The sequence below is a fragment of the Hipposideros armiger genome, unplaced genomic scaffold, assembly GCF_001890085.2.
Source record: "Hipposideros armiger isolate ML-2016 unplaced genomic scaffold, ASM189008v1 scaffold_99, whole genome shotgun sequence".
Classification (NCBI taxonomy): Eukaryota; Metazoa; Chordata; class Mammalia; order Chiroptera; family Hipposideridae; genus Hipposideros; species Hipposideros armiger.
Window position 1 is genome coordinate 1900733 of NW_017731449.1, and position 15657 is coordinate 1916389.

General features: G+C 37.4%; 1 protein-coding gene across 32 annotated transcripts in view; it reads left to right on the forward strand.

The window, feature by feature from the left end:
- Window positions 1–14970, forward strand: part of NRXN3 (neurexin 3) — a 1587373-nt gene extending 1572403 nt beyond the window's left edge. For 13 of the 32 annotated variants that reach the window (XM_019646221.1, XM_019646231.1, XM_019646224.1 and 10 more), the window contains one exon: window positions 11096–14970. In XM_019646221.1, the coding sequence (XP_019501766.1) occupies window positions 11096–12021 (926 nt within the window). In that variant the 3' untranslated portion in view covers window positions 12022–14970. Of the gene's footprint in view, window positions 1–3478; window positions 3686–11095 lie in introns of those variants that run through there. The other 19 variants (XM_019646240.1, XM_019646241.1, XM_019646243.1 and 16 more) reach the window with 7 other exon arrangements.
- Window positions 14971–15657: the final 687 nt, after the last annotated feature.

Below are 15657 nucleotides of genomic sequence, written 5' to 3' on the forward strand. Positions count from 1 at the left end.
ACAGATGCTCTGAGGGTCACACTTGGAATAGCACTGACCTCAGTTGTCTGGGACTCGGCCTCCTCTGTCGAATATAAAGCCCTCGTTTTATAGCTGATGCTATGGTGTCAGCTTTGAAGACAACAGGAACAAACATTTTCAAAAGCCCTTTAGAATGTATAAGCACTTTCACATTCAAAAATCTCAGTCATATAAACCTTATAAACTCCAAGCGGTTTAGAAACATTTCTTTGAAGAATGTGCCTTCTCCAAAATGAATGCTGATCAATGTAAGATCATTGTACTGAATTTGATGTTTTTAAAAGTTTAGTTTGATATTTAGACATGGTTCTTTGGACATGGTGGGATAAAAATGGTCACATCCAAATATGCTGTTTCACGTCAAATTATTATACCATTTGTTCTCAGTGGCAAAAATAATCCTAAAGCATTCTTTATACCACTAGAGGTATAGATACAGAACCTGGCAGTTATTGATAATAAAACCCTTGCATAGACAGATAATAAAAGATGAAATGAAACTGACATGATTATGAGCTGCTAACAATATAATTTTGTATCTTATACTAGAAAACAAACAAGCTGTGTGCACGTTAACTTGATGGTTGACTTATAAAAATGTGTGTGCACTGCATTTAGGCTGTGTTGGCTTCATTTAAAACTATGGCTTCCATGGATTTAAAAGATACATATATTACTGTATTTGCAAAGTGGCAACCATAAATTTTGATATGTTCAATTGTTTAAACCAGTGATTTCCAGAATATAAGTGGTATCCTCAGATGAGTTTTAAAACAGGCTATTTTGAAGTAAGTAAATTACTCAATAGAAACATAAGAGACCCAAATTACTGATATATCTTCCTTAAAACACTTCTTATTCTCCAGGAGTATGTATATACTGGAAGTATCTTATTCTTTAAGTCTCATACTTAGACCAGTGATGTTTCCCACTTTAAGAAATTGCCTATGATACAAAAACAGCCCATAAGAACATTATCAAAACTGTCTTTGTTCTACAGAAGTCATTCAATGCTTGGTGAAGCCATAAGAACATTTATAGGGTCATCTCATACAACAAAATTCAATGTTAAAAGTATAATTAGTCAAAAAACAATCACCTAAATGGCAACAAGGATTTTTCTTTTCTTACACTACTGGAATTTTTTTCTACTTCCTAAGACCTCCCAGCTGTCCTTTGTGAAGTTCCTAGAATAATGATTAACATTACTAAACCAGAGACTAAAAATCTTGGTATGGACTGACCCATGGGGACACATTACTATCAGTATTTTAATATAAAATAATAAAAGGGGCGTCCTGTAGGGGGCAAAAGTCTGACTCATCCTCGCAATTTATTCTATTTGTCAAAGTCACCCAAAAAAAAAACAAAAAACGTTTTTGGGAGTGACAGGAATTGGCTGCCAGAACCAGGTGCTCTCAAGTGTCTTGCCTTTGTGGTTCGCCTGCCCAGGTTTCCCAGTCATTGGTTCATTGGTTGAACATCAATGTTCTCACAAGGATGTAATGTGGACTATAACTCGTCATCTCTTCCAGTAGAGGCTGAGGCCATTTGTGAAAACTCCTTTCCCACGTCTCTTCTACAGTATCTTTCCCTCAATACACACACACACACACACACACACACACACACACACACACACACACACACACACACCCTCTTTCTCCTCTCCTTTTCTCAGTGCAGATTGAATAGAACATTTTGTTTCCTACATGGTCTCTAGAAGACTGGGACAGTTTTCCCCAATGTACTCCAAATAAACCATGCTCATTTTCTGACTATCCAGAACTTTACTGGATACTGCCACTGTGCCATGGTGGCGTGAAGAGGAGTTTTGCCCCTATTACTAAAAATATCGTGTATATACATACACACATATATATATATATATATATATATATATATATATATATATATAATTCTGTAGGCTCATTTTATTAACCCCCTGTTGTCACCTATGGTGCTCTTTCAATTTGTCAAAGCCCAAGAACTATGAAACAATGTTAATTATAACTTCTCTATGCCCTATCAAATATGCCTTCTTAGGCTATGAGTGAGTACGGGATAGGTTTCCTAGAGCAGGACCTAGGAACCCATGTATATTTTTACCTGCATTCCTGCCACTACAGGCTCTATCCCAACCCCCAACACTCATACACATGTACACGTGTGTTCTTTCTTTCTTGGGATTGGCAAGAAACTTTGGGATGTCCTTTGCCTCTGCTGGAAGGAGGTGAAATCAAAGCCAATACCTTTCTCCCACACCCAAATAAGTTTTGTCTTGCTGACTTCTCCCCAACCCTAGCTTGCTATTCTGTTTTTCTATTTTCCCTAAATGCAACTTACTTTAAGCATGTATTAACTTGATTAATTTTCCTACAATTAAAGGATAATAGGTGATTACCCATTTGTCAGTCTTAGCCACTTTCTTCTCTTTTAAATGTCTACTTATGACGTACATCCAGACTGCACGCCCTTTTTATTTTCCTAAAGAAGCAAAACCAAATTTTTTAAAAAAAAGTTTTTTAAAGAAAATGCAAAATTTCTTTTTAAAAAAATGTAAAATTTGTTTTTAATGTTGGCTATCACCAAAAGGGGAATCAACAAGCTAGAAAATTCAAAGCAAAAAAAGTGTCCCCTGACTGCTCTGTCTGTGCCTCCTCAGCGTGTGCATCTGGTTGTTCATCTCTGAAAATGTGTGAAATCCTTTTTTCTTTAAAACTTTTTTTTGGTTCTTTTCTCCCTTCTTGTTTGGAAATTAAGTGCTTTTCGTATTATATATATCTATGTATCTATATATATATATAAATATATCAGTGTGTTTCTTTTTAATTGCTAGATCTTTAGATTTGGTTTTATCCAAAATTATGAGATAAAAAAAGTTATGAATTGTTTTCTGCGATTTTTTCCCACTCCCTCTTTAAATGTGGAACAACTTCAGCTGCAGAGTCCCCACAGCCACATCTTTCAAAAGAGCCCAGTCTCTTAGGGAATCATGTACCGTGGGTGGCACGGGGAAAATGGATGAGGTCATTCCGACTGTACCATTTCTACCTAGGGGAGTAGTTATCAACCCAGCAAGTTGGCCTTTCCATCACCTCTGCAGCTCTCCCAGCCCTTCCCCTATCTCTAGATGGGGCTGTGGGCTGCAGATGAAGTTGTTCAACCTGAATGCATAAATCTAGTCTCTTTGTTTTTGCTTTTAACCTTTGGATCACTATTATTAGTATTACTATTTTATGTATTTGGGCTATTTTTAGTAGGAAAAAAATAGTTTAACTGTTTTTATGAGTTGAAAATAATGAAACTGTAAAGATTTTTTAAAGTAATTGCATGTTGAAGAAGTTGCAGCTTAGGGTGTGTGAGATTGTCAGTGTTAGAGTTCTGTTCTTTATTTCTGTAGATGGGCATGTGTAGGCTCATTTGTTTTTGTATATTGCCCATCCCTTCCTTACAGCCAGAAGCTCTAATGCAGCTAGATCACTCCGTGCCGCCCTTACATGGACATGGCGACTCACTTACACATTTACTCCCATCATCTTCATCTCTTGTGTAGTTCACTCATAGATACAACCCTCCCCTTCTGCATCTTTCCTTCCCATACCCCTCCTTTCTTCAGCATTGTTCAAATGTATGTGCTGTCATCCATCCCTTTAAATTAAAGAAAATCTAAAACGTGTCAACAATGACAAAAATTTAAAAAGTAAATATAAATATATATCTGAGAACCTATAACAATGCACAAATTCATTCAAAACCCTCTACATTCATAGATTTTTTTTAAAGAAAAAAGCAAATTATAAAGGTAAACAGGTATTTTTTTTAATTTTTTAAATCATTGCAATCGGAATTATTTCAAATTCAAAATTGATGCCCTTCCAGGCCCCTTAAAGTAAAAATTTGTTAAAAGTGCAGATTTTTTTTTTATTTTTATGTTATGTGGTGTGGATGTATGTGTTGTTGCCTCCCTGTATCATCCTCTGTTGTAAATTATTATATTTGAAAAATTAGACATTTTACTCAAGAGTTCTTTTTTTAAGAAATGACAACAAAAAAAGCAAGTTACAAGAATGTGGCAATTCTATTTGTCCAAAAGCATTCTTACACAACTTTCTTTTGTAAATTTTTCTTTCATGCCAAAAAACATGCGGGCAATTTGTTGATGTAAGTTGACTATAAATTAATATGGTATGCTTTTGTAAAATTTATTTTGTCTGTATGGAAATGATTTCTTTCTTTGTTTTCTGAAAACAGCCTCTGTTTTTTATTTGCTTTTACTTTTCTTCCTGTCCTTATTTTGTGAATGCCTTGTTAATGTTATTTGCTGTCCTTCCCTCCAGCTTACTTTGACCCTGAAGTTAATTTTATTTTCTACTATATGATTTTGAAGACAATATTAAACATTTTGTTTCATTTGTGTCTATTTGCTTAATTTTCAGTGTTATGTTTTGTGCTGTATTGCTTCCAGTAAACAATGTGAATTCTACTTATGGTAGAAGGGGGTGGGTAAATTGTTCTTGACATCCAAATGAGCCCTGGCCTCTTTGCCTTAACCAGCTTTAAAGTCTTGAAAGTAATGGTAGGGTCTGCAGTGGGGTATTGAATGGTTCCAGCCTACAGGAGGCCTGCACCCCTGAAGAAAATGAGTTAACTGCAAGTTTTATCAGTGGTAATTACAACCTCATTTAACTCCTTCTAAAGAATTCAAGAAAATCAGTCCTTTATGTACATTTTTAAAAATTATTTTAATTTTCCTTCTGCAAATGGGGAAATAAAGTACTCTCAAATAATTATGGTTAAGTTTGGTTATCCAGGAAACCGTCACTGTCACCTCAGGCTACAAAACAATTTTACTGAAAATGAAGACATTGAGAATTCCAGGTGTTCAGAGTGTTGTCCTATGATAATGATGCCTTCCAATGTATAGAATTAAGTACTGGTGAAAACACACACATACAGAAGGCACACGATCTCTCTCTCTGTCTCTCCCCCACTTCTCCCTCACCCCCTTTCTATTAATAGTTTCCATTTCTCTCAAGGATTTAATCAGGTAAGCTTTAAAAGGATCCTAAGATAGATTCTACCAAGAAGAAACATGATGATTTTCATACCTAAATTTTATTTAGGAAACTTTTCAGGTAGGTACTGCCATTTTGTGTGACTCTAGGGTGACATTACCCCTTGACCTTAACGGTATTTGGATCAATGTTGCCTTACTCACTTCAGGAAACAAAGTTGGTAAGAAGTGCTATACAAGTTTTAAATAAAGAGGTTACCTGTGTCACGTAACTTTTAGATATTAGTGTTATCTGAAGCTATTAAAGAAATTATCAAACTGAATGGTGGATAGTAGATATGTTTCCAACCTAGCAGCTTTAATGAGTACGCTTTCTCTACCGAGGTTTATATAATTTTATAGTGTTTGACTTTGGGAATAATATTTTAGGTTTAAAACCAAGAATTTCCTAAATGGGGTGTTATTTTATCTAACTGAATTGAAAGCTTTTATTTTTGTTGAGTAAGCTATCCATACGTCAATTTAATAAAAGGCTAATCTTTCAAAGAAAAAATACGAGCTCTTTGAACTGTACTGCACTATCCCTCAAACTCTGCATTTAAAATAGCCTTAATAATCTGCATCCTATGTTATCATGCTTTTCTACTTAGCATGAAACTACGACATAAAAAATGGGCAGAACAAACTGATCAATGCTTTCAGTGTTTATAGGCCCAACATATTAGTAGAAATGATACTAGTAACTAGCATTTCAGAGTAGTAGTAGATTCTGTGCTAAATAGTTAACATGCATTATAATTAACATTAACATGCATTATTACTATTCACATTGGTGGTTTCAGGTAGGCTGTGTTAGCATTCTCAATTTACAGATAGGTTAAGAAATTTGACCAAACTCATATGGCGGGTAAGCCGCAGAGCTGTGATGCTACCTTGAATATGAGTGACTTCATAGATAGGCAAAGCTCTTCATCATAAGCAAATGAAAAACTCCACTTGACAGTCCTTCTTTTACAACGGATAATGATACCAAGGGGCTCATCCTACCTGGACATACATTGAAAAATAGAATCTGTAGCCTTACAGAATCAAACCCATTTCAAGCAAAATAGGAAAAACAAACAAACAAACAAACAAAACAACTTGTCCACCTAGAGATTCTCATCTCATTAAAATGTAAGTTAAGCCCCTTTGAGACACTTGAGATTTTCTGCTGTCTTCTCAGCTACTTGCCATGTTTGTTCATGGCTTTTCCCTAAAGGTGGATAGAGAACAATTTCATGGTTTCAAGCTTTGGAATATTTATGTGCTACAAGTGCACACTTTTGTGGCACCAAATAACTAAATGAATATTACTCAACAACTAATTTAGTGGGGAAAATGATGGTTTCTCCCCATTATATGTGAATGTCTCAGCAGATAATTAGAAAAATGCAAATACAAGATGAGGTAAAGAACTTACATATACATAAAAGAAATTCAAGGAATTGGAGCATGGTTGTATCCTATCCGAGTCTTGCTCTTCAATGTCTTTGTTTGGGTGTTTTTGTTACTTCTTAGACTCAAATATCCCCAGAGAGGCAAAGGTTGGAGCCACATTGAAACTTCATGCTGCTCTTCTAGTTTTTTTTTTTTTAGATGACCCACTGCATTCACCATCACCTACAACATTCTCACAGTTCAGAAGTGTTCTATTAAATTTTTAATACACTGTCTTTTTCGACGGCAGAGAGCCCCTTTTGCTGGATACCAGCCCTAGACACATGAATTATATATCTATAAATACAATCATAAAGCAAAAAAGCAGGGCAGCCTTCAGGGCTAAAATAGACCTTTTATATCCCTAGTGATCTCTCCAGTTTAGAAAAAAAGCACAAACCTGTCAAAAAAGGGTATACATTCCCGATTTAAAATGATGACTTTAAGGAATACAGATCTTAATCCCATCCAAAGAAAAATTCTGGGGATGAAATAGGAAATCAGAGTTTTGATGGATTATAGATTTTGTATCACTCTGCCTGTAACCCCTGATGAGTTAGGCTTATTGTTTCTGTGGATACTTTTGTAAGACTAGACATCTGGGAGATCACTAACTCCATAATCTTTGGGTAATGCACAAAATCAGCTGCTCCAAAATTTCTGAAGATAGTCATTTTGGATTAAAACAAATAAAGTCTTCAATAGGCTTCCACAGCCTAAGTCATTTCTATTAAGGATCTAATAATGGGAGAAATACATCTGAAATGATTTGTGTCCGGGGACTCCCTGGGATACTATAATTATCTCAACTCTTAAAGGTGGAATTTGATATTAAAATTGATTATACACTCCAACTCACACACCTTCCACATGTACAGTTACCTAAAATCTTCCAACTATTATCATTATAATTCCTGTTTGCAATAATGAAGCCACATCCAGTTGACTTCCTTTTAAACTGAACACACTTTTCCAATTCCTTGAGATGCTGGGAAAGAGGGGTTATGAAAGCTTTTACCATTGCACTGATGAGATACCACCCGAATGTGGGCTCAGGTTTTCCCGACAGGGGCATCATGTATCATTTTTATCACTGCTACCAGGATTAATAACAAAATCACAAAGAAAACTGAGGATTACTAGTTTTGACAGCTTCCGTTATTTAAACTCTGCAATAGTACAACCATCGTTTTAGTTTTGAAATAAGCCCTTATCATGTCACTTAAGGCTCGCCAACATTTATAAATTAGCGAACTTCAGGGCCCTCTTTCCATCCCATGATAAAAAGATGGTATTTATTCATTCATTCATTCATTTTTGGTAATCCAAGAGAAATACTTGTATTAGGGTGTTGAATGAGAAGGGAATCAGCCCAGGAAAGTGGGGGGCCAGTCAGCTGCAGAGTGAGCAGTTTGTAGATTTTGTAGCTTTTTAACAGCAAAGGCACTGTGGAAGCTTTAGCCAGGATTGAAAACGGGGTGGGAGGGGAATAGACAAATTTAAGACTCCAGTTGGGTGTCACAGGTGGTACACTAAAATTGCAAATGAATACCACTCTGTAGCCATGAAGACAGTGATCTTAATCTCACTTAAAGGGACACTAGCATCCCTACTTAACAATTTGCCTTTAAATTATTTGCATCAGGCCTTTGTCTCCCAACAAATCAGTTATTCCTTGTCCTTTATCCCAGTTTCCTCTCTGTTTAATACACATGGGGTAGATTTTTATCATTGCCCTAAGGAAAAAATGACTCTCCGGATCTGTGCCTGCGAAGAACACATATGCTAAACCTTTGTTCCAGGTGAGATGGGGAAGAACTCTTGTTCTCTGAAGGAAAGTAAAATCATCCCTGAGTAATCTCTAGAGAACCCTTAAACAGTTTGCACAGGCCTTCATTCCCTCTCCTCACTGCTCTTCTCTTACTCAAACACTGCCTTTTTCCACGTATCACCTGACACATGACACTCAGGACTGTGTACTAGAAAAATAAGGAAAAACGTTAGCTCAGGTGAGGTTTATGGCTGGCTTACCTGTAGGGAAACATGCTCCAAATCCCATTTATAAACACTAGCAAAAGTGTGTAAATTATGCATTAAATAAGTTGCAAGATATATGAATTATATATGTTCACCGTGTGAAAAATAGGCATGCTGGTCCAGGAAACCCAGTCTAAAGCTTTGACAAACCCTCAAAGATCATTTTGCTCAATAGTTTCAAATTTCCAGCACTAGAAGCGAAGCTTGGGTTTAGAGCACAGACCCGATTATCATGTTGAGATTCTCATAAAGGTTCTTGTTTTATTTCCCCACAACATGGTCACATTATCTAGTAGGCCAGAGATGACTGTACAATGCTCTCTGGTCCCTTCCATTCTAAATAATATTCATTATGTCCATCATGCTACCCTCTCTAGCTCAATCTCACTCTGCATAACACAATGTTATTGGCTAAATAGGGAGGGGGTGAAGGCTGCTGGCGTGGGTGCAGTAGTCCTTCTCAGGGGCTATGAAGGTATGCAATAGCTTTCTTAGGAGGCCCTTCGCTTAGCACACCTGAAATCTGGGCAATTTAGATGCAGCAGTTCTAACTGAGGCACAGGAAATGTTTAAAGATAAGAGGTGTGGAAAGCTGAGCAGAGCGTTTTAATCTGTGAGTCAGTCTTTATAGGAAGAACCCAGGAAGACTGTGTAAGCTCAATGGCTTGTATCCTTGGAGTTTCCCTAGAGCATTATAGCACTGAGCCACATGTCTGGGTTTGCTGCCAAAAGGGAGGGGCTCCTCAGCAAAGTCATAGCTGATAACAGATGCCCAAACACCAACTATCCCGTCAGGACCAAGTTACTCCTCAGAGCAGAACACACAAGAATATTGTGTGTTCTGCTGTGTACCTGGTTGAGAGATTAGTGACCCAGCTCAGAAAGAGGCCTTCAAGGATATCATATTAGCATCTCAATTAGCTGACTAACTGGGACAAGTGAATATCATGCCAACCTTGCTAAAGGATTTTGAAAAGCAATAGTTGGAATAAATATTTTGGACAAGGTTCAATGACGAGACATGAACTGTGACCTTTTGAGATTCTTTCTCTGTTTGAAAAATAATACTGTAAAGAGACAGAGAAGAGACCCTGATGATCTTGCTTACATACAAGAATAATAAGCTTGGCCCCTCAGTTAGGTGACTAACATCCAACACAGAATATTTGTGGTCCCCATAACCTGCCAGGCACCATGATTTAGTGAACTATTCTGAACTTTCTTTCCTAAGCTAGTTCACATGTTTATAAATGCAATAAGTAACTAGTGTCTGTGGGTCACTGTTAGGTTTTTGCCATTCTAGTTAAGAATCATTATTTTTCAAAACTCACTTTGCTATCTCTACATTTCTGAATCTAAAAGTAACTTTCTGATAAGCCATAGCTGTCTAGGCTGGGTATTTTTAAAGCCTAGCACCCAGCTCTGCCTATATTGCATGTAGCATAAAAGCAGTGCATTAATATAATGTTAGACCAATGCCAGACGAGTTGTCGTTTAAGAGTCAGGGGAATTTCTGGAAGAGGGTAGTCAAAACGGGTTTGTCAGATGAACAATGTTAACCTCTTATAACTTCCCCTCACTTAACACACAGTAAATGAAGACTACACTTGATAAGTGTGAAATAAAAGGTAGTAACTTCAAATACTAAAAACATGGACTTTTAGTCTGGGGAATATAATCAATAATGTAAATATTTTTTAGGGGGCCAGATGGACTCATGTCTTGTTAGGGAGACCACTTCATAGACGGTGTAGAGACCTGACCACTGCACTGCACATCTGAAGCTGATATGGAATAATATTGTATGTCAACTATAATTTTACATACATATAGTCACAGGATGTGGAGTAGAGTGTGTGAATGGAGTCAACGGAATTCTAATAGATTTGTATGATATTGGAGGCGGGGAGGTAAAGGATGGGGGGAGGGGAAGTTGTCACTTTGCAAGGGGTGAAAAGGATAACTAGTGCATTGTTTTGTACACCTGAAACTAATCATCATCATCATCATCATAATAAAAGACACGGTCTTTTCTATTCCTTGATCTAGGTCTTGGTAATGTGGAGAATGTGTCATTCTCATCCTTACGGGAGCAAAAAAGTAGAGACCCAAGAAGGCAATAAAGAAATGCAATGGTTTACAAATTAATCACATGTGTGCACACACACACACACACACACACACACATGTTTGATAGCCAGTCAATATTTGCAGCAGTAAAACTGAATGTTATCAGCCCTTAAGCAGATCCTGGAAACAGCCTATTTGAATTCTATCTAAATAATTACTTGAGAGTACCTTTAACATCTGTGCCCCTCAATCTGTGGATTCTGGGCTTTGGTGACAAGAGGCATATGTCATGGGCTCTAAAACAGCCTAGAATGGTTAGGCTATCACCAGAAAGGGTCCATACATGGATCCAAGTCATTTGATTGTAATTTTTGAGGCGTAACCTATGAACTCCATTCATAGTTGAGAGTGACTGACTTATGTTTCTCTACAAATGTGCTAATTCTGTGTTTCTTTTCTTTTCAATCCCAGGAGGTGAATTAGTTATCCCTCTTCTTGTAGAAGACCCTTTAGCTACCCTTCCTATTGCTACTCGTGCACCTTCCATTACACTCCCCCCTACCTTTCGCCCCCTCTTCACCATTATTGAGACCACCAAAGATTCCCTGTCCATGACCTCTGAGGCGGGGTTACCTTGCTTGTCGGACCAAGGCAGCGATGGTTGTGATGATGATGGCTTGGTGATATCTGGGTATGGCTCAGGGGAAACCTTTGACTCTAACCTGCCCCCTACTGATGATGAAGATTTTTACACCACCTTCTCCTTGGTAACAGATAAGAGTCTTTCCACTTCAATCTTCGAAGGTGGCTACAAAGCACATGCGCCCAAGTGGGAATCCAAGGACTTTAGACCTAACAAAGTCTCCGAAACTAGTAGGACTACTACCACATCTTTGTCCCCTGAGCTGATCCGCTTCACAGCTTCCTCCTCGTCTGGGATGGTGCCCAAATTGCCAGCTGGCAAAATGAATAACCGTGATCTCAAACCCCAGCCTGATATAGTCTTGCTTCCGTTGCCCACTGCCTATGAGCTAGACAGCACCAAACTGAAGAGCCCACTAATTACTTCCCCCATGTTCCGTAATGTGCCCACAGCAAACCCCACGGAGCCGGGAGTCAGACGGGTTCCGGGGGCCTCAGAGGTGATCCGGGAGTCGAGCAGTACAACAGGGATGGTCGTCGGCATTGTGGCTGCTGCCGCCCTCTGCATCCTGATCCTCCTGTACGCCATGTACAAGTACAGGAACAGGGACGAGGGGTCCTATCAAGTGGACGAGACGCGGAACTACATCAGCAACTCGGCCCAGAGCAACGGCACGCTCCTCAAGGAGAAGCAGCAGAGCTCAAAGAGCGGCCACAAGAAACAGAAAAACAAGGACAAAGAGTATTACGTGTAAAACGTGACACCGCTCACAATACCTGCATTGAAAACAGAATTATTTATATATCAGTACGTGAATACTTGCGAAATGAGATTTTACCAGACGTCAGAACTGTCCTGTGAGATGGGGTAGACCATGACTATGGTGGGGAAAACCATTTTTTAAAAGGACACACACCAAGAGGTACCTACCTTTCAAGTTCAGCCATGGCTGCTGTGACTCAGTCATCGCCTGGAGACAGAAAATCCGTTCTGCCCTGCTGTACCATAAAGCACACACCTTGCGCTCTGGAGCAAGCAGATGGCTCCCGACTTTCGCGGACTTGGGAGCTTCCTTCTCTTGAGGACCTTTCACCCAAGGTAGAAGACTTCATGGCTTACTTGTTCCATAACTCCAAGTGAGTCTGTAACAATGTTTGTGAAGCTTGACTGTAACAATGGTTTTTTTTGTTTGTTTGTTTAGTTATGTAAAAAAACAAAACCAAAAAAAAAAAGAAAAGAAAAATGTTAAAAACAAAAACAAAACAAAAAAAAATGCCCTTGTCTGGTTCTGGCCAGTACTTGTAACTTTTCAAGATCTGAGGGGAAAAAAAAAAAATGGCTTTTGGGTTTTTGTTTATTTTTTGAGAATGACTGGACATAAGTTAAGAAGAAAGAAAAATAAACTCAGAAAACAAAATCAAGAAAGACTATTGCCATATGAACTCAAAAGCTACCACGGTGTTCACTCTACATATCAGGTTGTGGTGTTTTTAGAATCTGTTGTTTGTTTCCTATATGAGGCTTTGCTGAACACAGAGAAATTATGTGATGGATGATAATATTGATTTGAAAAGCTGGTCCCTCAGGATCTGATTCCAGAATCTGCCACCCAAACCCAGAACAGATGGGGTGAGGGCTGGTTGTATCAGAGCTATTGGCTTTACTTAACAATATTGTTCCTGTCCACTAATTAGCCCAGCCAAATTGTGGTAAAGGAGAAAGCCCCACAAACTAAAACAGAGCCTTTCCTAGGGAAAGGAAAGGGGGCGTGGGCTGTATCGGTGACTGATTGAAATGCATGCAAATATAGAAGAAAAGACAATACTAAACGTCTGTTAAAGGATCAAAACAGACAACAGGGGAGTTCAACTTGTGATGGAACCACAAAAGGTCACACAAGCCAAACATGGCATGACAAGAGTGCAAGAGACATCATTCTTCTCCTGCCCCCAACATGCTAATGGTTTTCATAGTGGTTTAATTTTGTAGCCTGACCCTTACGGATAACTCTATCCTTCCATTTGCTCATGTCTCCCTTCACCCATTTTTTCTAAAACTAACTAAATAAATAATAAATGAGTAAAGCTGCTGTGACACACACAAAAGGAATTTAATAGTATAATATATATATAAATAAATATATATACAGATATATTTATCATGGTATGTTTGATGGGATGACTGAAACAGGATAACTGTTCAAGTCTTGAACTGGAAATGAGACTGTTGTTTCAAAAGAAAATCACAAAACAACAAAAAAGTAAACCTTACAATGTGAAGAAAGCGTGAGTTTTAGTTTTGTCACAGTTAACTGTGTCAAAGAGAATAAAAAACTCTTCTCAGATTTTGTTTACATATTTTACTACATTTTTGCTGGTCGAATTCCTTAGCCACCTATGTACATACTGCTTTAAGAACTGTTCTTTCCTTTCTGTTCGTTTATTTAAGTGTGTTTAGTTTCTATTCCAGTTGTCTTTCTTTTGGAAAAGAGGAAACAATGTACAGAAAAAAACAATAGGTCGGTTGTGTGGCCATAGCTGTTCAAAAAGCAAGAGACAAAGCAAGACAAATATTCACACAAAAATGAAGTGTGTCCTCTGAGGGTCAGCTATATACAATTTCTTTTGTACAGATGAAAATCAATCAGCTGTTTAGATTTAGAAATCTACTCTTGCTGGTCTTTGTAAGTTGCATGAATATTTGACTTTGAAAAAATACCTTCAAGACATGGGGCAAAAAATGCAATCTAAACGATGGCAAGCCTTTCCTGATGCTATGGAAAGAGGAGTTCCTCATTCTCTAGTCTTTCAATATGTTAAGAGTTTGGGATTTTTTGTCATTAAAAAAAGACAGGATTATAAAGAGATGTCAAAGCACGATTTTAGATAACGTAAATGGCCCAACCTATATGAAGTTGATTATATCTCGATGTCTTTAAAAGATGCTGTTCTTGGAGTCTTGAGGTCTTGTGAACTGATTTTCTGCTTTCTTTCTTGACTTTTTTTTTTAATTTGAGTAAAAATACATTTATTACATTCCTTTTGGTGTAAGTTCTATTTGGACAATTTTATGGGAACATGTGCATTCTGTATGTGAGCTTCTATCATATTCCTGTTGTTTTATGAACAAACTCTTAAGGAATTTATTTTATAATGTTGTGATGTTACTGCTTTTTCTTTTTCCTTTTCTCTTTTATTTCATATTTGCATTTTTGTTCAAGGATATGCTTAGCAATAAAATGTTCTTCCCAAAACCTTGTATGACGATGCATATTTATTTTCTAGACATTTGGTAAACGATCTTACACTAAATCTAAACATGTCATATCTTATTAAAAGTCAAGTAAGCTAGGACCACTTTCATGTGAAATAAAATATTGTAACCAGTTACTAATTACTTATATAAACTTATCAAAAGCAGCATATGTATGGGCTAAACAATTATTGTCTGTCAACTGAGGCATTATTTTTTTAGAGTGCTATGATAGAGTAACCAGGAAAGAAAACAGATAAGGTAACAAAAGCATTGTATTCTGGAAAAGATTATTGGATACTGTATTTTTAAAAGTGTTTGGTAACTTTTAAGTTTTTGCTGTAAGTCAACAAACTGAAGCGTTCTCCAGAGCTGTTCATGTAGTGCTTTAAAAACGGAAAAGCTTTAGAGGCCTTCTTTCTAAACCTCCCACCATATTGAATTTTTTTTTTAAAAGCACTATATCCCCAAAAAACTTTAAATGAGTGCTTAAATTTTAACAGCTTCTTTCTAGATTTTTAGATTATAAAATTCTGCAAACATTCATTGTATTTGGAACCTTTCTCATATCTCAGGTGCTCTTGATTTGCTGGTTCCCTAAACACACACTTACGCTACCAATTAGATAACCCATCATGATACTGCACATTTTCCACCATGATCGAGAAGTCTGGGTTAACTCAACAGCTGTATTCTACCACACGTTGGTTACCCGTTTTCAAAGAGTTTGAATTGAAAATAAATGTGATTAACCCTGTTCCTTCAGATTTCATTAGTGGAAAGGTTATGCTATTGACTATCATGTGAATAGAAAAAATGAGTCTCAATGATGTCAAACTATAGAAAGTTCCTCTTTTGGTTCCTATGTCGGATAATTTATGTAAAGTAAAGTAGTCGTTCATGAATGCCCATGATATGACAGGCACTGTGTTAAGTATTTTGGATCTGTGTTGTCCGTTTAACCACAGAGTGGTAGATAGTATTTTCCTCATTTAAAGATGAGAAAATAAAGACAGAAAGAGCTTAATGACAACTTGGCTAATACATTTCTAATCATGTTAGAAGTCAGGCCTTGCTGGCTTAGAGGTCAGTGGGATGCCGTGGAAAGGGCATAGGCACTGAGACTACTCATTATGTA